The following is a 24764-nucleotide window of genomic DNA, read 5'->3' as shown; positions in this document are numbered from 1 at the left end:
CTGTGCCGTTGTGATCAATGGCCAGACAGCATTTCATGGCACACCTCCACGTCTTCCTGCTCCTATGGTCTTCCTATTCCTTCTTTGATGTTTCAAGAGTCTTAGAGAGGGAGGACTTTATCTGTCATGCACACAATAATTCCTCCTGTCATCTCAGTGTTTATGGAGAAAGTCTTTGATAAAGAAATGCGTGTATATTTCTTAAAGTGGTAGCCGCAGTTGTGCTACAATAGTTCTTAATAGTTCTAATCTTTAAATATTTTAAACAGATTTTAAATTATGTGTGTATATGGTCGTGTCTGTGTGCCTGTGAGTATAGGTGCCTTCACTGGCCAAAAAAAAGGATATCAGATCTACTGGAGCTGGAGTTACAGGTGGTTGGGAGCCATGTGACATGGGTACGGGGAACTAAACTGGGGTCTTCTGGAAGTGCCACAAGCACCGTTAACCACCATCTTTCAAGCCAGATTTTTAATCTTAGTTAACATTAAGCTGGTGGAGATGGGTGTGATGGTGCATATCTTTAAGCCCAGCACTTGAGAGGCAAGTAGATCTCTGAGTTCAAGGCTAGCCTGGCATACAGAGTAAGTTCCAGGACTGCCAGGTTACACAGAGAAACCCTTATCTCGATCCTTCCCCCAAATACACAACAATTGTGAAGGACAAAAACCTCATTGTCTCTTGTTACTATTTTTCCCTTTAGAGGATCTTGGCCCTTTTTGGAAGCTAGATACTGGAAAACAGCTTTGCCCTTATTCTCCCTAAAGTGAAAGTCACCTGAGCCTTCCCTACATTAGATCTTTCCTAATCTCCCCACCTGGTTAGACAAGAGAGCATTTCTTCGTGTTCTTTTGTGTTTGTGTAGAGGAGAAAAGGAAGAACCGAAAGGCTGGATCCCTCATCTAGCACGTTTAGCTTTAGACTTTTGAATACTTTTTATTCTCCACTGTTAGTTTCCTGGGTCCGGGAAGTTGGAAAGATTGCATGCTGGATGGGAGCCAGAGGGGACAGCAGCCGCAGGTTGTAAAGCATAGCAAACCCAGAGCAAGTGGTCTTCAGAGACGCTTTATTGACATGAACAGAGAGACTTTATTGGAACCATGTGCTTGTGCACTAGTGTACACACACACATGTGCGCGCACACACACACATGCTTGCACACTTTTACAGACCTAAAACCAAGGGGTCTAACTAGAGCCTAACCTAGTGCTCGACACAGAGAGTGTTGAACAATGTGAGTAGATGATCAGAATGATGCGTAGGCACACCAAGGTCCTGGTTACATACATTTGCATTGACTGAGTGAATTCACAGAACCAGGGCTTTCTCATTTATAAAACAAGTGAGAGGAAGGTCTCTGTCTCTCTCTCTGTCTCTCTCTGTCTCTGTGTGTGTGTGTGTGTGTGTGTGTGCACGCACATGTATACATACACAGACACAAGCGTGTGCATCTTTATGTAAGTATGCTTATGGGCCTTAACTTGTGTGCATGTATATGTGGAGGCCAGAAGTCAACCTTGGGTGTCATTCCTCAGGCACTATCCACCTTGTTGGTTTTTTGGTTTTGTTTTTGGAGACAGGGTCTCTCACTCTCCTGGAGCTTGCCAAGTAAGTAAGTTTGGCCTGGTGACCTGGTTAGCGAGTCTCAGATCTTCCTGTCTCTGCCTCCCCAGGTCTGGGATGACCAATGTGTGCCATAATGTATGTCTGGCTGTTCACATGGATTCTAGAGATCATACGGAGACTCTCCCGCTGGCGTGGCAAGCACTTTACCTATTGGGCTATCACCTTAGCCCTTTCCACTTTTAAGCCCACTGCTATCTTTCTCAGCATAATCTTGCTCTGAAAACTTCCCTTTCTACTTGCAATTCTATTTTGATGTCTAGAGCAAACCCAGAAACTCAAAAGAAAGCATGGGTGTGCAGTTAATTGAGAGTGGAGGAACCAAAGAATAATGTGTAAACAAATTGAAAGGAAAGCCTGAGATAGCAAGCACTGAGTATTTCCACTTAGGGACTGGGGCTTGATCCAACACCTAGCTGACACTCCAAGTCAACAGGGCAAGATGCTTTCAGGCCCAACCGAGTAACCAAGTTCACAGCTGTTAGACAGTAATAAAGGGGAAATTAGACTCAGCTTAGTTTGACCTTCAGTAAATTATTGAGAATCAGTCACAGCAAATACCCAGCACCAAGACAAACAGTGGGGTTTCTAGAGGATTATAGCCCTTGAGAACTCTTCTAAGCCCTTTAGTAAGCAGTAGCACACCAGGAAAGGCTCCAGAGCTGCGCACGTCTAGTCTGGGATTCAAAGTAGAAGGATGGGAAGAAGATGGAGATGGTGAAGATTTTAAGTTGGCTGGTGAGTGCCATACCTTGTAGGTCATAGTCATGATCTCCCATAAGCAAATGCAATTGTGTTTCTGGATAAACCCCCATGTACAAACAAACCAGATAAAAAAGAGTGGGATGGGAGTCCCAAGGCGGATGTCTGGCATCCACAAAGAAGGAAACGGTGTGGGTGAAAAGGGAGTTTGCCATACAAAGCCCGATGGGGGTGGAGAAGGGTCTTTCTTATAGAGCTCCTCAGAGTGAGGACAACTCTCTTACTGAGTCTCACTTGCATCTTTTTATATACCATAAGGCCTCCTGCCCTTGCTATCTGTAGGGGCTAAAGAATATTGCACTTAGAACAGTCATTAAAAAAGAGATATTGACTAAGAATCTTGTCACTTGTTCCCTGCTCTCTTGGGTGGGGATGAGGGTAGGGGTGGGGGACTTTACAAACACCAATACCCAAACATGACATCTACAGGTGAGGTATTTAGAAGCTACACACCTATCTTTGTCTCTTTGTTCATTGTCCATTTCAGACTAAAAACATTTTTTGCCATATAGCTATTGCCCTCAGGTGCCATGTCTCTTGGAGGATGCTTCAGATTCACAAATCTTTGTGTGAAATCCTAAAGTCTGTCTCATGTCACCTGTAGCCTCTGCTGGACAAATGCCATGCTTCTGCCCTGCTGATTGTTAAGAGTCCTCAAAAACATCTTTCAGCTTAGGGAGTGTAAGAGTGGAGGCATGAAACTCATCTCTCGGCCAGTTTAATCCCCTCAATATCCTGTTCAGCCTTGTGTGAGTCTCAGATGCCTCCTGTAAAACGAGGACTAATACTGATCCACAGACACTGAGAAATGAAGAAGTGAGGCATTTCAACCCAGAAAATTCACTCATCCGTGTTTCCAATCTCGGGAGTGTTATATCGCTTTCAAAACCTACTGAAATCGTCCTGGATGCTTCCTTGGCTTCTTGGAAGTTCTGGGTTTGTTCCAGGCCTTTGGGATTATGGAGACATAGCCTCGAAACACTGAGCTCCAGAATGTATTCCAGTGCACACAGAAGATGTCTCTGGAAAGTTTAGGGGCGGGCATGCTGCTCTCTTGTGTTCTAAGAGGCAGGAAAAGAATGACTTCAATGAATCAAAGTGAATGCCACACTTTGGCTTTTAAACAAACTAATCAGGGCTTCCTTCCAATATACATTCATCCTTTTGCTGCAGTGAAGGACAACCCAATTGCAGACAGGACACAGAGACTACTACTCTCCAGTACTTATCTAAAGTCATTTGGAGCACAGGGGACAACTCTAGTTGAGTTGGGAGCTACTTGATTGGAAGCAAGGATAGAGTGAGGTTTAGTCCATGGAGAGATGTTGGCTCTTCAGTTCAGGCAAGGTCAAGATGTATAGGAGTTCTGATAGAGTCCGGAAGTCAGGTAAAAATCTCACAGTTGGGTGGGTGGTTGGTGAATAGAAAGATGGATGTGTTGGGACACCTGGGGCACTTCCTGATGTTGCTGGCATTGCTGAACTGGGGATAGCCAGTTGCTCAGCACTCAGCTCACCCACCAACAATAGAAGAACTCATTGAGAATGTCCAGGGCAACCCTCTCCAAACACATACGGAGGAAACAGGGAACGAGAGAATTATTGTGCCTTTGCTATCATGAGCAAGGGGTTTGGTTTGCTCAATATTCAGGCCAAAGTGATTCAGCTTCTGAAGGGTTTGATATAATAGAGAGCATTGTGATGTGACCATTAACGTAGAGTACCCGAAGGACGAGATTGCTACAAAAGGACCAAATTGAAAGTCACTTCCATTGTAGATGCCAAATGCCACCCACATCCACCTTACCCTCCCAAATGCCTGTACATCACCTCAAGTCACACCACTTTATTCCTCCACGGGTACCACAGAGTTCTCCTTGTTCTCTGAAGGGATAGCAAGGTAGTCAGACCTGCAGAGGGCATGGGAGAGGGAAAGAAGCGGTGCCTTAGTAGTCATTGGTGAGTGTGTAGGAAAGGCATGTGACCCAGGAACAAGGCTCTGTATAGAAAGCCTCTGTATTTCCCAAGACAAACGTACAATTAGCTTCAGCAAATAGAGTAATATCCCCAGCAGCAATATCTGACTCTTTTCATCATCTTCAGGATGAAGACTGTATTTTGACTAAGCTGAATGGGTATGAATTTGTATTTCAAAGTTGCTTTAATTTTCATCTTCCCTTACTGGTGAGGTTAAGAACATCTCCATAGGTTTGTAAGCTGTCTCGTTTTCTCCTTCTATAGTCTCATGATTTGTTTTCTTGTTGCTTTTCTGAAATGTTTGATTTTTTTATTATTTCATATTTGGAATATTTGTCCAAATCTGTTGCTAATAAGTTTTCCTATAGCTTCTTATCAAGAACAATTGATGGTTTACATATAATGTAGTGAAAATTAACTTTTTTCCATCTTTGATTTGTACTTCTGGTATTTAAGAATTTTTTTCTATAAAACATGATGCTTTAAATATGAATTCTTATTAAACTACAAGAAGATAATTTTCTCTATTTTACACATAATATTTTTCCTACTATTTTATTGCAACTTACAAGTTTTACATTCTACTTTTAAATTTTACCCCCACTTTATTTTGGTGTCTAGAGAGATGAGTAATCTAATTTTAGTATCACAAACTTTTCTCTGCTAGCTCTACATTCAACCTTAGCTAAATGACAGAGAAACAATTCTGTGATATTCTTATAAGTAGTGTTCATGACTCTACAAACATACTGTTTTCTCTTTGCACTGATGTAGGTCAGTGATAGGCAAACTTTCAGACACACAAGCTGTACTTACCTGTTTAGAGTTTTGTAAACAACAACAACATCAACAAAAACCCAGAGGAATGCTGTAACAGAAGTCCTGTGTAACTTTGCAAAACCTAAAATAATCAAGCTATGCTTTGGTTTAAAGATTGTTGGCTCCTTGGCTCCTGTGTAACCTTTATTTTGAATGTATCATGTCCCCTAAAAAAATCCAATAGAGGTTTGTATTGGAGTTTCATTGACTTGGAAAATTATTTTGGGCAAGAACTGCTTGGAAAAGTGATGCTTTGTGCTTTGCCCTTCTGCTTTTCTTCATGTTTCTCAGTAAGGTTCTGTAATTTTCTCCTTAGAGGTCTTCCACGTGCTTGTTGTCTTTATTCCTAGGGACTGGTGAACAGATGTTACTATTGCAGTTAAATACTTTTAAAGATGTATTTTTATGTGTAATGGATGATTTTCCTGCCTATGTATGCATGTGTGAGTGTGTGTGTATATATATATATATATATATATATATATATATATATATATATATATACAATGTGTGTTCTTGGTGCCCATGGAGGTCAAAAGAAGATATTAGATACCCTGGAACTGGGGTTATAGATGGTTATCCGCCACCATGTAGGTGCTGGGAATTGAACCTGAGTCCTCTGGAAGAGTAGCAAGTGCTTGTAACTGCTGAACCATCTCCTCAGCCCTTATTGCAATTAATGAATTTTTTTTCTAATTTAAGGATTTAAATGTGCTACTACATTTGTTGCTGGGACATAGTTGATTCTTTGTAGAGTGTTACTCTCCTCTGCCATCAGAGACACGGTTTGAGAAATGTCTTATCGTACGTTCTTGTCCTTGTGTGGACACCCATAATCTGTAAGTGCACAAACCATGCTTTCACCAGGTGATGTGATTTTATGGGACCACTATGGTATGCATGGTCTCTGTGACTAGGACTGAAGTTGGATTTGAGGTTGCTTAAGGAAATTTTATGTAGATACTGGTACTTTGGGTGTAAGTACTGGATAATATATTTTCCTCCTTTGTAAATCTTATCCTTTCCTTCATATTTGTGATGGTCGGTTCAATACCTCAGAGGCAAGTCTGTGGGCATGTACGAAAGGGATCATGTAGATTAAGGCTAGCCTCTAAACATGTAAAGGATGGTTTTAATTACATTAACCTAGGCAAGACAACCCATCTTAATTGTCGGAGGGACCATTCCCTAGGCAGGGATCCTGGGATCTATAAAAGGGGAAAGAAAATGAACTGAGCATGTATACATTCACTACTGACTGCTCTTGACTGTAGAACCCAGTCCTCTCAAGCTCCCACCGTGGTGACTTCCCTGGACTCTAACCTGGAACTGAGAACCAAATAAACCCATGTGCTTGTCAGTTGCTTTCTTCAGAGTATCTCATCACAGCAACAGGAAAAAAAAAAAAAAAAACCTGAGCACATTTCTTAGTATTTTACCCAAGGTTTCAAATATAGTATTGAACAGGAGCCTGGAGAGATGGCATCCTTGTCATGTTTCTGATATCATAAATATTTCTTCCAATGTTCTCTCGTATGGTAGTGATGGAGAGTACCAAGTAGTTGCCATTTATCTGTTTAAAGGAATTTTTTTTTCAGTGTAGATTTATATGTTCACTCTACTCAGGACATGAGATGCTGCTTAAGTTAGGGGGTCATGTCCTGACAAATGATCGCAATGCCTACCTCACATACCATCAAGGCTCCCTTAGCAACAGTGTACCTCCTGCTGCCTGGAGGCCGAGGTTCACAGTGACTGCCCAGCCTCAGGAGGGAACAAACTTTCTATTATGGGAAGACATCAGAACCCAACCTCTGAAGTAACTATCTGCTGAGCATACATTGCTTCCGCATCATTGTAAAGTAAAACACTCTTAGGATGGCTGACCCTGAGTAGAGAACCACAAACATTATGCTTCCTTAGAGAGGCTGTTCCTTTCTGCCCTACCTCCCACCTCTGCGTACAGGTAATTCTCCCTCATTCTGTCTTCTATAGTAGATCACCTTATTTCCCTCTTCCTGTTTCTTCATTACTTCATCCCTTTCTATATTTCATTTCTTTCTATATATACTTCATTTCTTCATCCCTTTCTATATCTGTGCCATAGTCTATGCAACTTTTTCAAATTTATCTTCTGGTTACCAATAGATAATCTTCCACTGAATTAATTCATTGAGTCGTTGATTGTTTTTTTAAATTTTTCAAAGAAAATTTTTTTTATGTCAACTCTAATTGCCCCTTGCTTTGCTCTGTGGCTCTTTTTTTCTTCTTCTTCTTCTTCTTCTTCTTCTTCTTCTTCTTCTTCTTCTTCTTCTTCTTCTTCTTCTTCTTCTTCTTCTTCTTCTTCTTCTTCTTCTCCTTCTTCTTCTTCTTCTTCTCCTCCTCCTCCTCCTCCTCCTCCTCCTCCTCCCTCCTCCTCCTCCTCCTCCTCCTTCCTCCTCTTCCTCCTCCTTCTCCTCCTCCTCTTCCTTCTCCCTTCCCCTTTCCCTCCCCCCTCCTCCTCTTCCTCCTTCTCCTCCTCTTCCTCCTCATTTTCCCTCCTTCTCCTCCTCCTTCTTCTCCTCCTCCTTCTCCTTCTACATCTTCCCTCCTTCTCCTCTTCTTTTCTCTAAATATTTTATTTTGTTTATCTTTGTGAGGCACTGGAAGTTGAATCCCAGGCCTTTCACAGGGAAGATATAAGCTTTCATCTGGAACCGCATCCTAGCCCCATTTTTATTATTTTAAACAAGGTTATTTTCTAAAAGCTTTATTTTTACACTTTCTGTGTTTGAGTCTCCTGGGACGTAATCACACGGCCTGTACCATCTCTTGCTCAGCTCTATTGCATTCTTCAGTTAGTTCTAGGTGGGAAGAGATTATGAAAGCAGGCTGAGCCACAGTTAGCCTGGGGGAGTCATCTTGTGAGGCCTTGGCCTAGAGTGGGTCTCTTTTGGAATTTTCCCCCTCTTATTTCTGTAGATTTGAACCGAATTTCTCATCTTAAGTCTCCTTGATTGTGGGGAGCGGGTGTGGCGGCAGTCCCAAAGGCGCCAGGGACTGCAGCTAAGTCATATGACTTGCACCTGACTTCCTCATATAAGACACAAACATCTTGAGTGCTGCGCAGGTGTACCAGGATACAGGTGAATCCAATTTGGTGGAGATTTGCCCCTGCTGCCCTGATTAGCTGAAGCCTCGTGACTGGCGAGGGGGCGTGGCCTGCGGTGCGTGGATGAGAGAGAGTATAAAAGGAGTGAGAAGCCCAGGGTTCGGGGAGATATAAAAACAAGGGAGATATAAACAAGGGAGATATATGGAGAAAGAAGAAACAGGACTGAATAAATGTGTGCAGAAGGATCCTGTAGCAGCGTCGTTCTTCCTGGCTAGTTGAGCGCGCGCAACACTTGATCATGTGGATTGAATCTATTTAAATTCCAAATACTGCAAGCACAAGCTTATTCCCAAGAATCTTTTCTGGTTCTTGGAGTCAGGCCAGCATAGATAAGTTCCTTGGCTTTTCTTGAAGCTGGTAGTGGTCTGGTCCACGTTTTGTTGCTCTCTAGGAATTCTGGCTATTCTGGGGGTGGGGGTGGGGGTGTCTTAGTTCCTACTCTCTTTTTTCTGTGAGTCTTATTGGAGGTACAGTGTGTCCAAGCCTCAGTATCCTCCACTCAAACCAAAAGTACTGTTTTTACACATAATTGGTTGTCATTTTTATTTCTCTGAGATCATGGGTATCATAGAATGAGTTATTTTTAAATTTTATCAAGAATTTCCAGGCAATCATGGCCTAGGCATTTTAGGTACTGCCTCAACAGTATCGCTGGACATCTGTGGACTTTAGTCCCATGTCCTCATTGTTTTCTCCCAAACAACAGGCCAGTAGGGCTTTTTGGCCCCTTGTCCTTACAGACTCCAGCACTTCTCTCAGGTACTCACTCTAAGTGAGGAGTCTTTGGGAAAAGTTGAAAAGTCAGAGGCCAGACAGTAGGGGATTAGATCCCCTGCTTGAGATATCCAATTTCTACCAAGCTTTGAAAGAAAGAGTGTGTTTTGTGGCACTCTTTAGCCAATAAATGACAAATCCAGGTGGATTGATATGCTCCAGGATGCGGGGAGAGAGAAAAGCTGAATATGTCAGAAGGGGCACAGATGTTAAGAATAGAGGCCTGGGTTCAATTCCCAGCTTCTCCATTCAACACGTCAACGTGCTTGTCTTCAGTGAGTAAGCCTCAACTCAACATCTGTGAACTGGTTATGAGAATACGTAATTTTACGGGGCTTGCCTTGGCCGCTGCTGGTCTTTTCCATAGTGGTTTAATATGCAGGCCAAGAGACAGCTGGCCTGAATTCAAATCTCAATTTGTTCCTGTGCTGGCTACGTTGTCAACTCAACACAAGCTAGAAAAAGAAACCTCAATTGAGAAAAATGCTCCCATCAAACTAGCTTATGGGCAAGCCTGCGAGGCATTTTCTTGACTGGTGATTGATGTGAGAAGGTCCAGGTCACTGAGGCTGGGTGGCCCCCCTGGGTAGGGCATCCTAAGTGATCCATGCGTCACAAGCCAATGAGAAGTTCGGCTGTGGCCTCTGCTTTGGTTCCTGCTTCAAGGGTCTTGCCTTGAGTTCCTGCCCTGACTTTCTTTGAGGATGAACAGTGATGTGGAAGTTTGAACAAAGTGAATCCTACCTGCCCCTCCCCACCCCGCCAGTGGCTTTTTGTTGTTTTTCTCCTACAGAAATAGTAACTATGACAGTCTGCCACTTACAGAAACTCATTTAGGTATACTATTTTTATGTGTATAATAGGGATCATAATGTATTCTTTATAGATTGTTAAGAGGAATGCAGACCAAGTATAGGGATTGCTTAACACCTCACCTCTGAGTGCGCTCACATTCTGAGTGTGTAAGCTGATATTACTTATGCATCTTTGGACTTACGCATTTTCCTGAGCTGCCTCTTCGGCCTTAGAGACCTTTCTGTAGCAATAGATCATCTCAATAAACAGCCACAAGGTGAGGAAGACCAGGAGGATGTACATCATGATTTCCGAGACCACGGAGGTGAAGTCTTCTCCCGCTACCAAGAGGACAAATGAGGCTCAGAATGCATGTGTCCCACAGACCCAGGAAGCCTGTTTCTTTTCCCCCTAAGGATTTATTTATTTATGTATATAAGCGCTCTGTTTGCATATGTGCCTGCATGACAGAAGAGGGCATTGGATTCCATTATAGATGGCAGTGAGCCATTATGCAGTTGATAGGAATTGAACTTAGGACCTCTGGAAGAGCAGCCAGTGCTCCTAACCATGGAACCAACGCTCCAGCCTAAAGCCTGGTTTTATGTATAGCTCAGATAAGCACTGAACCTAGAAGAACCCATGAGGATATTAAAGGAATCTACATAGTCTGACTCCTCTTCCTACACCATATGTCCCACCCTTGGCCACCTCTATCCTGGGACCCTGTCCTGCTTTCCAGCCTCCTGAGAATTATCCCAGATTCTGCTAAAAAGCCCCTCCAGGGGAAATGTCTCTCAGGATGTCACGTAATTTGTCACATCCATGCGCAGTTTCATCGAGCCAGTCAAATCACTCCCGGGTGGAACTGTGCTGTGCTGCTTCTCTACCGACTGCGAGAATGTATTTTTGAAGGGCCAGCCTGCCGTTTCATCTCTAGATACTTAGACATTTGGCTTGCTTTCTCCTATGGGAGCTGGAAGTTATGGGTGAAGCTGGAAGCAGAGGAACATTTAAAACATGCCTCACATATCTTCTGCTGGGCTTGCTATGGCCTGGCAAATGTGTGCTATAGCTATCTATTGTGGTGCAGTATATCCAAGGGAGTAACAGGAAGGTTCCCTCCCATGTCTATCACCTGTAGGAGACGTGGCCACACCTTCCTGTATGGGAATAAGGACAGAGAGACTAAACCTGGAAAAAGCTAACAAGGAGAAGCACGCAGATTCCCTGGGGCCCCAGGAGTGGGACAAATAAATATCTGTCATGTGATATGGGGTGGGGGTGGCTGGCAAATATGACACAGGCAAAAACTAAAAGCAAATATATCTTGGGATGGGGGTGGGGTGGAAGGAAAAGATGCAATGTGGAGGGGTAACTGGAAAATGGAAAGATTTGGATGCTGGTCCTTTTCCTCATGCCCTCTTCATGTTCCCAAGCAAGCCCTTAGCTCCTTGGAGAGCACTCACCACACCTACATCCTCCATGTACCCCAGGGAAATCCTATGAACACATACGGGACCTCAAGCTATGAAGTCACTGAGCCAGCAAGGCTGGTATGGAGGCAGATGGATTAAATACTATCCCAAAGTTCTTTCCAGCCCTCCTGTCCATGCAGCTCTGTTATTCTATGTGTTTGTTTTCTCCTCTCTCCTAGCCTGAGGACTGCTCTGGTGCCAAGCAGACAGGCTAGCTTAGTGATGTATACTTCCCCACTGACTGTGTCCCCAGCATCTCTGGAGGCCAAAGCCTGAGAGAGCAGGGGGCAGAGACACACAGGCACCCGCCTATGGTCAGGCAGGCAGCAGACAACAGTTTCTGGTGGTGAACACAAGGTAGCACCAGGCTCCCTTCCCCAAGGAGGAACAAGCACATAAACAAAGGAGGGTAATGGAACCTTTGAATGGATTTATACCTCAGAGAGCTTCCTGGTCAACCCCCCTGCTTCTTCCTCACCAGGGGACACAGCTCTCACAGAAGTGGATCAACAAGTTTTCCTTCAGGGGACCTGAGCCTTCTACACTTTGAGAACTTCATTTAAGTGTCTCAAGACACAGCCACTGTCACTTCTTAGATTTTATAACAATGATACATGTTTTTTGGTTTCTTGGTTTTTTTTTTAAGTCAGCCAGTGGTCTAAAGATTATCATTCCTCCACTTCCTTGCTTAGGGACTTCTGTTTTTATGGCTTGTAACACTGCCTGCTCAGCAGCCTATAAGATTATGCTGGACATATAACCATCTGCAGGGTCTTCGGATGGCAAGGTGGTATAGGAACACAAGGAAGGGCAGAGTTCACACTCTGACTTGTGACTTGGGAGGAACCACTTGCCGGGGCTACGAACCACACTGCTTTGTCTCCTAACAGAATCGCAAAAGCAGTTTGTGAGGATCCCCCATGATTCCGGACTCAGATCAGGAGGGAGATGCACATGTTAGGTTTCTGAGACTACTTCCCACCTGCCAACGATGAACTAAAAGAGTCTGGAGACTTTAAGGACTAGGGAACTATCATCTCATCCCCCTTATGGCTGAGGACAGACACAGGAAGAGAGGCTACGGATGGGAGAGGACCAGCAAGCTGGTCATCAATTAAGGCGACTGCCACCAAACCTGATGAGCTGAGTTCAACCTGCTTCCCACATAGGAGAAGGAAAAATACAACTCCCACGAGTTGTCTTCTGAACAACACACATGCCATAGCATGTGTGCATATAGACGGACAGACAGATAGATACACACACAGTGTAAGTACATGTAAATTAAAAAATTTTAAGCCCCCGAGAAGACTTGAGGCTCACTAAAATTTGAAAGCAACTTGTTTGGAGATAGGATGTGGCTCACTAGAGCAGAAGAGATGACTTCTAAATACAAATTAGGGATTCAACACTGGCCAGAAAAAAAGGCATGTTGGAGTCGTTGGCTGTAGGCCTTGTGGAAGATGCACTGTTCCCAGGGAAGTCATCCCAATATCGTGTTTTGGCCTGTCTGCTTTGGGGGGGAGACAGCAAGGGATTCTGGTGGGGCATGTTGTAAGAAGTGGGCTATGTAGGAAGGCAGGTCTACATGCATGAGCTTGTGTGCTCTCTAAGAAGCTCATGTATAAGAAGCCACTGTCCATCGCCCCGCCCCACCCCTGAAGAGACTACAGGCCTCAGGCTTACCCTCTTCAGTGACTCGCAGGGGTATTAGTCTTGTGGTCTTCACAAAGGGCCGGTGTGCTTCGAACTCAAACTCCCTGGACACATTACATGTGTAGAGGCCAGAGTCATTCAGAGTGACATTGAGAACAGTGATGGATACGTCCTGCAGGTCTTTGCTCCCATTCCACTGCAGACGACCTTGGAAGGGGCTCTCCACCTCCTGGTGGCCATTTCGATACTCATATATCTGCAGAGAGGGGCGGAAGCAGATTGTGGCAAGAGAGTCGGGGAGGGACAGGGTGGAAGAAGCTACTATGGGCAGGAAAGCTAGGGGACAATGTTAGCAGAAGACCCAGAGCAATGGGGAGGGATAAAGAGGGACAGAGGAAGCCACGGGAGAGAATGAAGACAGAGCAAGGTAGGTAGAGGCAAACAGATGGCATGGTAAGGGGAGAGGCAGCATAGAGTAGTCAAAAAGAATGCTGGGAGAAAAAAGGAGTGGGGTGGAGAAGAAAGGAGACTAGGAAGAAGAAAACGAATGGTTGGGGACAGAAAGCAGGTAAAGGGTGGTGAGATATGGGATAAGGCAGCCAGGGAGGGAGAAGGACATAGAGACCAACAAGGCGACTGTGTTAACAGGGAAGATACCTGACAGCCCTGAGCTTGAAACCTGACGCTCTGAGATGCCATCTACCATGGTGAATATGGCACAACCTGGCCAGGCCAATGCATGATGCTGAAGGGTGCCCCGTGAGCTGAGACCTCACCACGGAGAGATGCTCGGAGAGCATTTGCTTTGGGCAGAGTTAGAACCAAAGTCAGGTCTTCCCGGCTTCCAGCTCAAACATTCTCTGACACCACACTGCTTTCATCTAGTCTCCACTAGCCATGGATGGTGACTGAAATTGGAATTCATATTTCCTAGACATTAACCACAATTTAGTTCCTCGGTTGGGTCAACTGGTTGGGACGGTGTGGAAGCAGTGAATGCGGCTAGCAAGCGCACAGGCCTAAACCCCATGGGCCCTTCATATCGAGCCAAGACCTCTGGCCTCCTAGAAATTGGGCATTAATCTGAATTGTACCCTCCCTGGTATATGATTCTAAGACTCTAAAAAGTCATTGTTGGCCCTTGCTTTGGCACCAGATAGGGAGCCAACTTAGATGCAAGTGCCACATGGAACTTAGATTCAGAAATGAGCCCACCGAAGGGGAAAGAAAGAACGAACAGATGAAAGTCACTTCCACCATGTTGTCTTCATTAAATATTGTGGGAGAGACCCAGGAAAATAAGAGAAATCAAGATAAGGAGACTTGGGTCTGCCATCAGACCACCATGTGCAAATCTAAACTCATGTGCATGTGTGTATGTAAATCTAAAAATCTAATGTGTGTATGTAATCTAATTTAATGTTCCTCTTTTGAGTTTCGTGGTTTTTTTTTTCTTTCTAACAAGCACTTATCATATTTCAAGGACTATTTTAAGGGCATTAAAAATCAGAGCTCATGACTCTTGGTAACAACCCCAAATGAAGTTTTTGTTTTTATTCCCACTTAAAAGAAAAAAATAATTAGAAAAATCAGAGGTTAAATATGACCAAGGGCATGTAGCTAAATACTGCCGAGAAAAGAATGGAACCTGGATGGCCTGGCTCCAGAGTCAGTGAAAGTATTGACAAAGATTTAAATGAATCACAGCCCCATGAGTACTGTCCCAAACCAGAACCGAAATTGACCCTCACTCTGACCCTGACCCTGGCCCTGAGCCTGGCACAGAGCCTGCAGGGCTTCTTCTCCTGCCAGGCATGAACCCTTTGGTGTCAAGATCATTGGGAGGGGAAGACTGAGGATTCCTCCTAGATAAGAATGGAGCATGGCCACCTGGGATACAGAGCAGGGCAAGAACATGCTAAGCACCTACTTACAGAGGTGGCTGTCCTGGGCATAGCGGTTGACACAAGCTGCGGTCACCCCAAGTTGCTCCTGCTTCACCGGGACTGTGAGAGTTCAAAGAACTCACCTGAGCTACTTTTCAGGAAGTTGCCTGTGTTCTTTCTTTCCGTTTCATTAAATCCATTTCATAGTACTGTGCAGAAGATGACCATACCCATAAAAGGTCTACCTGGGAGCCTAGCCCACACAGGTTCTCTCGATATGTTTCCCTCTTATAATGGTTCCTGCTTGTAACCAGGGCTGCTCACCCCTGCCCAAGTGATCTACCTTGAAAGACCCTGGGTTCATACAAGGCTGTCAGTTATCTGCTGAGAAGATGTCAGGGTTCAGGAAAGGCATGAGAGCAAGTCAGGGCATCATTATCCAGACTGTTAGGAACCAGGCACACAGCACCATAGGCCAGCACATGAAAAGCCAGAGGCGGCAGTCTGACATACAAGGAAATCTTTACCGCCCTCAGGCCTGTAGAACCACTCCACTACAGTGGTGGCCTCCACCTCCTCCCTCTTCATGCAGGAGATGCATCTCAGCTTCATGGAATTGCCCTGCACGGCTTCTGTCTCCGAGGGTACTTCTACACACACAGGGAAGCAGACTCTGACTGGAGAGAGGATGGGTGGCAAGAAAGGGACAGCCAGAGTGGGCAGGGGGGGATGAGGAGGGAGGGGGAAAGAGAGAGAAGAAAAATAAATCATTGAGACATACTTGAAAACAGTGAGATCCATGTTTGTATCCATTACTGGGGCTCCTTGAGTATGCATGATCAGGATGAGCCTAGAGCAAGATGGTGCGGAGTGGATCCTTCAACAGTGACTGGAAGCCATGAAGATGCAGCAAAGGATAGTCTTAAGCTTGACCCCAAAAGACTTGCAGTCTAGTGGGGTCATACATGCTTCCATCCATCAACTATTCACCCATGTGAACACACCCAGCAGGCATAGAAATCCATTCTTTGCCTGGTCTGATGCTGGATTAGAGATCCTAGGATGAACAACCTACTAGCCATGCTCTCGATGCATATATAACCCAACCGACAAAACATTTCTTTGGTGATTCAACCAGAACACACAAAGGGTCATTTTAGTAAGGTGGCCAGTTCTCCCAGACAGGCAGTTAGTTACTTGGGTTTGGCTGGGGAGAAAGGAAGACAGGGCTGGTGGGACATGAGACAGAAAGGCCAATACGACCTGTGTTGAAAAGACCTGTCAGTGCTCTGTGGGGTATTATGTCAAGTGCTCTAATGCTCTATAGGAGAGACAGAATCAGATCTGTGTTTGAGGACCCATGGAGGACGGTGCAACATCAGTGGGAGTATGGTGAACTGACCACTTAGGCTGGAGCAAGCTCGGTGCGGAGTACAGAGGCAAAATTAGAATTCTGGAGGGGTCAGATCATCTGACACATTGTCCACCATATGGAGGTTTGGACTTTGGGTTTCTACCCTCTAGAAACTCCCAAGTCCAAGGATCGAAGGTGACTATGTCAGATTGCAAATTTAGAATGAATCAAAAGCAGGGCATTGATGCCAACCAAACAAGAACAAACGTGGGATACATTAACAGATGTACAGTGTGCAGAAGGAAGGAGGGGGAGGAATTCTGCAATTGTTCAGAACAAGTCTGGATGGCATGTTGCATTTAACAAAAGGAAGCTGTTCCATAAGTCCACACCCAAAGTGGCTGAGAAGACCAGACCGCAAGACCTGATAAGGAGCAAGTCGGGGAGCACGGGATACTAAACTTGGACACAGAACAGGCTTGTCTTCCAACATTTCAGCCTGGCAGATGGAAACGAAATTCAATTATGCTCAATATTAAAAGTTATAAAAATCAGTTTGACACAGCTAATCTGTTTTTCTTTCAGTGTTTTGAGACAGGGTCTTGCCTTGTAGCCCAAGTTTACCTTGAACTCACAATCCCGATTTACTCTCTGAGGGGTGGGATTACAGGCCTGTGTCCTCAAACCGAACTTTAGAATATTCAGGATTGCTGCAAGTTTGAGGACAGCCTGGGCTACTGAGTACAAACCTGTATTCAGGAATCCAGTCAACAAATTAAGAACAAATAGTGGTTTGGGGCTGAGCTCAGTTGGTAGAGTGCTTGCCTAATGCGCATGAAGCTCCAACATTGAACAATCAGATGGGATGCTACATCCTGCAGTCCCAGCCCTCAGGATACTGAGGCAGGAGGATTAGAAGTTCAGGGTTCTTCTTGCTACTCATTGAATTTGAGGCCAGCCTAAATTATATGAGACTTTGTCTCTAAATAAATAACAACTTAAACAACAAAAATATATTTTCAGATGTTTCAGCTAACCATAAATATAAAAAAGCTATCTGATAAGAGATTTTATAGATAATTATTTGGAAGTTTCAAAAGTATAACAACCACCAACAGTCTTTGTATGGGACTTTGAAGGATCCTCTGATACCCCTGTTCATGAATAAATGATAAATACGGATGCTCCAAGGTAAAACAGTGCACATTAATATGTAAAAGCCGCTCACTACAGGTGCTCAGCCTACTCATCTGAGAAGAGGCTGGAGCTTCAAGGGAGGCTATTTTGTTTCAGCTTTGAGTCAAAAGATAACACTATGTTTCCATTCCATTAAAAATCAACATATTTCATTTCCATTTTAAACTTGGAATTTGGAGCCTGTTGGCATTATAAGTAAAGTTTTTAAAAATTCTAAAGTGGAAAAAACCCTTGGCTTTTAAACCTTCAAGGGAAGTGGGCTAGCCTTATCCAGCAGTCTACAGAAGATGGGTTTCATCATTTATTGGAGAAGGGTCCATATCTTGGGGGAAATGATTAGAAACACTTTGGGTACCTGGTAAGCTTATAGTCTACATTACAGACTTGCTTCCAAAGCAACTAAAAAGGTGGTGTCATATTTGCTGCGTAACGGTTTGTGTAGCAGGAAGTCCCTGTAACGTAGATCCTTGGTGTCCATATTTAATGAAAGACAACAAAGAAAAAGCAGTTCAATATGGATGGCCTCGCGGGCTTGGAAGGAAAATCCCAAGGGATGCACAGTTACAATTACAGGGGCAAGGTGATATTCGGAAACTTAAAGACTGTATTTGTCTAACTATCTAACTTGTCTGAGACTCAGTTTATTCAATAAAATGGTTTTTTAAAATAAAACATCCAATAGATAGGTCATGAGAAGCCTATGGATTAATTTACATGATTCTGCTTTGGATAACTGTCATTACTAATATTTATCTTCTATTTATTTGGCAAATGTATTGCGTTCCCACTGTGTAGCCGAACTGTTCTAGGCACCAAGAATCAATGAAATCATTCCAGCTCTCTTGAAGCCTGGATTCCAATGGAGGTGGATTCAGAACAAAAGAAAACAGTAGGGAGGAGGGAGAGGAGAGAAGGGAGGGAAGGGGAGGGAGGGGAGGGAATGGGAACATATTTACAGGACTAGCTTCATTAAAAGGGGAACACTGACATTGGGAAGCCACTGGGGAAAGAGAGAGAGAGAGAGTGAGGCAGGGAGGGAGGGAAGGATAGGGGAGGGAGGGAGGGAGGGAGGGAAGAAGGGGAAGAAGAGGAGGAGGCAGAGGAGGAGGAGGAAAAGGAGGAGGAGGAGGAGGAAGAGAGGCAGCAGCAACAGCAGCCACTGCCACAGGCATGTTTGTTGAAGTCATGACAAGCAAGAGAAAATAGCCACTCTGGGGTTCAAATAAGTGTGCCTGTCATATTTGAGGAATGACAACATGTGGGAAACCAGCCAACATAGAGAACAGAGAGATGAGAGAGGTAGGGAGGTCAGGGCCCCAACATGGCAAATCTTATAGGTCACAGTCAGAGCTTTGCCTTTTGAGCAGCACTCTCTAGGGAACATTGCAGGGTTCCCTGTTGAATGGCCTGACTTCTGCTATGCTGCATGGTCAAGGGGAAAATAAATTGGCAGGTGAAGCAACTTCAAAGGTGAAGGCAGAGAGAATGATTAGGAGGCTGGGACAGGGCCTGCAAGATAGCTCAGCAGATAAAGCCACTCATAGTCAGGCTGAACAGCCTGAATTCAACCCCCAGGGCCCACATGTTAGAAAGAACCGCCTCGCTCAAGTTATCTTCTGACCTCTATGTGTGCACAGGTTCATGTCTGTTCCCTTCTCCTCCAAGAGAAATAAATGATTTTTTTTTTTCAGGCAGCTGAAGAGGTGGCTTAGAGGTTGAAAGTAATTGCCTTTCTTGCAAAAGACCCTAATTTGGTTCCTAGCACCTATGTCAGGTACCTTATTTCCCATCTGTAACTTCAGCTCCAGGGGTGGCCTCTAGGTGACCCCTAAATATGTACACATACTTACATGCACACACGCACGCACCACATACATATATATGAAATAATTTTTTAAAAAATATAAAGCAGTTCAGTGGTGTGATTGGGAGGTTCTTTTTGACTAGTGGATAGCGGAGCTGGCTTAGCAATGTTAAAGAGGTTTGGGGCCTGTATTATCATGAATACATAGACCAGATTGCAGAGGAGGTGCACCACCACTTATTTGTAGCGAAGGGGAGAAAGCACACTGCACAGTCAGGGTGGTAGATGTCATGTGGCAGTGGATGGAATGGGGCTGCTCTCTTCAGCATGCCATTGGATCGTGTACCCACTGTGAACCTTCTCCTGGCTAACGTCCAGTGTTCAGGCAGGAGACTTCTGCTCCGGAAGCCCTGCGCAGCACATTGCAAAATGGCCACAAAGTTCCCCCACCTCCTTTGCTTGCACTCTACCCTAGGACCTCCTTGCTCCTCCTATCAACAGTGAAGTCAGTCTCTCCACCGTCTCACTGCCTTTCTGTCTGTGACACCATCTCGGTACCCACCCAAGGCGGTACCTGTGGAAGGGGTTAAGCCACATCACTGGCTATAAATCGTAATCTCTTGGAATGTTGTAGCCTGCATCGTTGACCTTGGAATGCACCATCATTTCTATAGCGATGATGAAGACCATCGTGAGGGCAAAGGTGGTGCCTCAAGGATTACAGACTAACACTTAGAACCAACTTCCCTGCTCCTTTCAGACTTTTCTTTTCTTTGCCCTTCCTGAGTTCTCCCTAGAACGGTTCCTCTACAGTAAGATAATGAAGGCTTTAATTAGAATGTAAATAATGCACAAGGCATGGTTATGAATAAAGATATTTTTAGATGTTAACATCCTGAAACAGTTTAGCCTATCAGATTAGCAGGGCCTTGGAGGAATGGAGTCCAGGAAGGGCTTGCCAGGGGAAGAAGAAAACTCCCCCTAATAATACAATGGACCCCTGTAGAGCAAAACTAGAGAAGGCACAGGGAGCTAAAAGTTGGATGAACTCCTAGGAAAGGGGGGGGCGGGTGGTGGAATGAGAGGGAGGCTCAGAGGGAAAATTCCAGGACTAATGTCCACTTGGCAATTGTACACAATATCACATGTGTCTACGAGGGATGCTGGAAGACCAAGACAGGAAAGATAACTGCTCTCTATCAACCCTCTGCCCTTTATGAACTCACCTTCTCCTGCCTAAAATGGAAATCAGTCATGTCACTCTGCCCTGTCACAGTGACCAAAAGAAGTAATGGATATTAGAATTATATGCAAACAAAATAAAATTGTACTTTTTAGTGAGGCTACTTCCCTTACACAAACAGCCAGGCATTCTGAAACCCTTTTGGTGAGCCAATGTTTGGGTTACAAAACCTTGGGATGAGCAGGGGTAGAAGTGACTTGTACAGTTAGTCGGCCCAAAGATTTTGGGGGAAGTTTGGGCCCTCTGCATATTCTAATAATATTCTGTAGGTGTTCTCTTATGGTTGGGTTGTCAGCTGAAAGGCATGTTTGATGTAATCTGTGACAACTTTCAAGCTTCATATTTATCAGACATTCTGAGGATGTTACCTAACAAAAATAAAGTGGTAGAGCAGAGATAGAACTGAGACACAGGGCTTTGTGAGTCCTGGGCAAGAGGGCCAAGACTGCCCTCCCCACCCTCTGGAATTCAGAGTTTGGAAAGATGACGGCAGACCCTTCTCTACAACGTGAGCCTCAGCCACACCTTCTCCTATCCTGCCACACTAACCTTCCTTAAGCCCAACCGGCCTAGCTTTTCCCTGGAGCAAATATCAACCTTGATCTTCAAGACAAATGAGCTCCTTGGCAGCCCCTATGTCAGCTTCATCTCCAAGTCTCCTGTAGGCTACAGGGAATGGGTTGTGGTGAGTCTGCCCTTGGGGTTGGCATCATTCTCTTCCTTTTCTTTCCTGTTCTTGTTTCACTAGGCATTTTGTTCAACAGGAAACTTGGTTCCTTCCTCTTCTGGTCACGTGCAAAATCTAAATAATACATTCAGCTACAGTTAGTATCCAAGGCTTGACAAAGTGATATTCAGGCAAGGAGGCATGCCTGCCACTGCACAGGCAGAGTGCGAGCCAAGCCCATCACAGGAACATAATCCCACGAGCCTACTTTATGTAAGGGAGGTGGGTACAATCCATTATGGTTTTGTTGATTTGAATTTAGAGGAAGGTAAGCTAAACCCATACAAACTGACTTATCAACTGAAGAGCACCTATACTTGAACCAAGGGCAGAGTCAAAGACATGAAAGCAAAACTGTTAGAAGCACACACACACACACACACACACACACACACACACACACACACACACTGTTAAGTCTCACTAGTCCATTCAGATACTCATACTGACATGCTCAGATGCATGCCTGGGCACACACTTATAAACAGAGACATACATTAACATACTGTAAAACACTGTGTGTGTCACACACTCACATATTAGCACTTAGATGTTCAATTCCCTTAGCACACATTCAGGTATCCAATTGTGAGCTATGCTTGAAGCTGTTTAGCCCAGCATTATTGTCACAAGTCCCTTATTTGGAGGGGCAATGTCATCTGAGTCTCTTACAACTGACAACCAAGAAAAAAACAAAAAACAAAAAAAACAAAGATCCAGAAACAAACCCAAGAACAACAAAACCAGCTTACCAAATATCAAAGCCCTTCAGTTCCTGCAAACTAAATGCATTTCTCATCTGTCTATCAGTGCACAGCAGCAAATGGCTGGAACTGCTATCCCATCCATTCTTAGTTAAAATTTAACAGATGGACAAGCTATAGTTTCTCTCTCTCAAAATTCATGCATCCAGGTTTTGTGCTTTTTTTTAAACCATAGAGAGAAATGAGTGTGCCCCCCCCCCCCACACACACATACACCAAATCATTGAGATTTTCAGGACTGACTGACTCTTCACTGAGCGATGCAAATGTAAAAAATGCAAGCAAGATTTTGAAATAATAAACGGATACATTCCTTTTCAGCAAAGGGGGAAGGGAGGAGAAAAAATAAAAATTAGGAAAGACGGGAATCAGAGAAGCATTAAAGATGGTTAGGAGGGAAAAAAAAATCAAGGCACAGGGAGCAGGGAGGTGCCTTTGCAAACCTCCAAACCCAGGTCTCTGGGAGCGCGTGTGGATCTCCATGTCTGGCAAAAATGCACAGAGAGAAACCAGAGCTCCTTTTTGTCACCATCGACATCACTTAAGTGTTGTTATTGTTAGCACGATGCGTGGTATTAGCACATTGCAAGGCAGGGTGCTGTACTTACCCCAGTAGATGAGCACTAGAGAAGCTAGGGGAAGCAATCTGTTGAAGGCAGGCATCTTTTCTCGTAAGTGGTTTCTGGAACTGAACAGAGAGGATCTCTGTCAAGGACTGAGCCCTCTGATTCTTTCGAGGAAACCTTCAGGGATTAACTGCCCCTAAGGGAGCGGACCTTCTGAGTGGGAGGAGGAAGAAAAAGGTCAAGTCCCCTTCCTAGGGGGTCTGCGGGATCTGGAGCCCAGTGTAGGTGTCAGCTGAAGCCACCTCGCTAAAGCGAGCCTCGGGGCTTGGCTCAGCACCACGGACAGTAGCCTTCCCGCCCACCCCACTCTTGGAATTCCAACCCTCTCCTCTGCTTGCGTTTGCAACCAAAGCAAAGTGGACTGGGAAGGGAGTCTCGCAGCCGGCGCGGGGATGCTGGCCTGTGGAAGGAGTCAGTGTTGATTCACCTCTCGCCTCCCCTAGGGACAGCGACTTCGATCCACCGAGACTCAGAATCTCGGGCTTCTACGGCGGGGCAGGCTTCTCCAGCTGGGCGTGTCCCCACTCCAGCCGTCGTCTGGGCTACAGAATGTGTTCCACTTCAGTCTTGTACACAGCAGCCCCGGGCTCCCATGAGGTCCACCAGGCGTGGAAAGAGGCGGGAGCTTCGGTGGGACTGGCGATCTCAGAGGTGGAGGCTGGGTAGAGGGGGGGACCCCCTTCCGCGGGGCGCGTCTCTGGATCCTGCGAAGCCCCGATGCTGGGCGATTGGGTGATCAAGCCGCCCCTCTCCAGGGCCACCCCCTAGCTGAATGTGTTGCTAGCCTTGACATGCGCAGGCAGCTCTCTGCCGCTTTGGTCGCTATGGACCCTCCCCCTTGGACACATATTCCCCACCCCTAAACCCACGTGCCCCTCCCAGGGCTGGCGCGTTGAGAAGAGGGGGAGGAGCGCAAACACCCTCCGACCGCGGTGGCTTCTTGTCTGGCTAGCTGGCTGTCACCTCGGTTTTCTACTGTCTGGGTTTCTCTCTGAGTTATGGACACACACATAGCTTCCACCTATTTACCCACCCCCTCCAGGCAACCCCACTCCTGCTGCCTCCCAAATACACTTGCCCACAGCTCTGGGGAATGGAGGGACACATCTCTTTGAAGCAATGATGTCATCTATAATAGTTACAGTACCAGCTAGCTCCTGGCTGGCTTCTCTTCGCCCTCTACTTTATCCCCCCCCCCCTTCTTGCCTCCCCAGCCTTTGAATTGCCTTGATTAATGGGTTCCCACACAAGGGACACAGCAAGGCAATTTCTGCTTGTAGCAAATAGGGTAGGGTGTGGCACACCTGTCCCTACCTCAGTGCTCAGTCTAGTTCCAAATGCGAGCTTCGGATAAGCTTTAGGGTAGGGATAAGGAAGGATGATTTCTCGTTTCCCAAGTTATCTGAGGTGCCCCACCTTCCCCAACCATTTGTAGGCAGATAGACGATGTGATGTTGAGACGGTTTCCAACTCTTAGACGCTCCGAGTCCTAGCAGCTGCTGAGCATCCCCGCCCTATTTCTGGAAGGGAAACCTGAACCTTTACACTCAGTTATAAACTCGAATTGACTTAACGGATTAGGCATGCCTGGAATCGAAGGGAAGGCTTAATGGTGAAAGACTGGTACAAAAGTCTGGCTCCTGCCCAGGCCCTTTTCTCCTGTTCTCTAGCCAAAAAGGGGTGGGGGTCGGGGGGGGGGGCATAACAGTGATATTCCTAAAGGGAATGCGGAGTAACAGCTGACGGTAAATGAACTATACACAGGAAATGCTCCCTGCTAAATGTCACATACACAGTCACAGAAGGTCCTCAGTCAGGTTTCTTCCCGGGCCGAGAGCCACGGGGTCGTAAAACGCCATCTTGTGTTGAGGATCAGCCTTTGAGGTTCTCAAAATCTGCAACATCTTTCACAACTCAGGAATCAGTGAGGCGCTTTCCTGACGAGTGTGCTGGAACTCTCTTGTGTGACAGCTGGCTCTTCACAGCTTAACCGCCCCCCGCCCCCCCCTTCTGACGCGTAAGGAAGTTCTTTGTACTCATTTGACTTCTATACCCATTCCTCCCCAAGCTGCATTAATCGTTCTTGATACATTTTCCTCAATAAAGAAGTCATTTCCTCCATGACC

General features: G+C 45.3%; 1 protein-coding gene across 4 annotated transcripts; it reads right to left on the bottom strand.

Annotated features, from left to right (window-relative positions):
- Positions 1–1049: 1049 nt before the first annotated feature.
- On the bottom strand, positions 1050–23452 carry Scn3b (sodium channel, voltage-gated, type III, beta). 4 transcript variants are annotated; one of them, NM_001083917.1, is made up of 7 exons: positions 23066–23452; positions 22621–22700; positions 15437–15600; positions 13068–13293; positions 10106–10244; positions 4215–4294; positions 1050–4124 (listed from the first exon to the last, which is right to left on the bottom strand). In NM_001083917.1, the coding sequence occupies exons 2-6, from the start codon at positions 22673–22675 to the stop codon at positions 4231–4233; spliced, it is 648 nt and encodes a 215-aa protein (NP_001077386.1). In that variant the 5' UTR covers positions 22676–22700; positions 23066–23452; the 3' UTR covers positions 1050–4124; positions 4215–4230. The 4 variants fall into 4 exon arrangements, with proteins under 4 accessions (NP_001077386.1, NP_001346629.1, NP_001273543.1 ...); NM_001359700.1 differs by having other exon boundaries at positions 1050–3446; NM_001286614.1 differs by having other exon boundaries at positions 15437–15596.
- Positions 23453–24764: the final 1312 nt, after the last annotated feature.

The sequence above is a fragment of the Mus musculus genome, chromosome 9, assembly GCF_000001635.26.
Source record: "Mus musculus strain C57BL/6J chromosome 9, GRCm38.p6 C57BL/6J".
NCBI classification, from domain to species: domain Eukaryota; kingdom Metazoa; phylum Chordata; class Mammalia; order Rodentia; family Muridae; genus Mus; species Mus musculus.
This window is presented reverse-complemented; position numbering and strand designations above follow the sequence as displayed.

What these genes read in the sequence shown, in the direction of transcription:
- Scn3b (NM_178227.4), bottom strand. Translation starts at nt 22,675, where the DNA reads ATGCCTGCCTTCAACAGATTGCTTCCCCTAGCTTCTCTAGTGCTCATC. An exon ending in CCTGCGAGTCACTGAAGAGG is followed by an intron (nt 10,245 to 13,067) that starts GTAAGCCTGAGG and finishes TCCTCTTGGTAG; the next exon opens with CGGGAGAAGACTTCACCTCC. An exon ending in GAGGCAGCTCAGGAAAATGC is followed by an intron (nt 4,295 to 10,105) that starts GTAAGTCCAAAG and finishes TGCCCTCTGCAG; the next exon opens with GTCTGACTACCTTGCTATCC.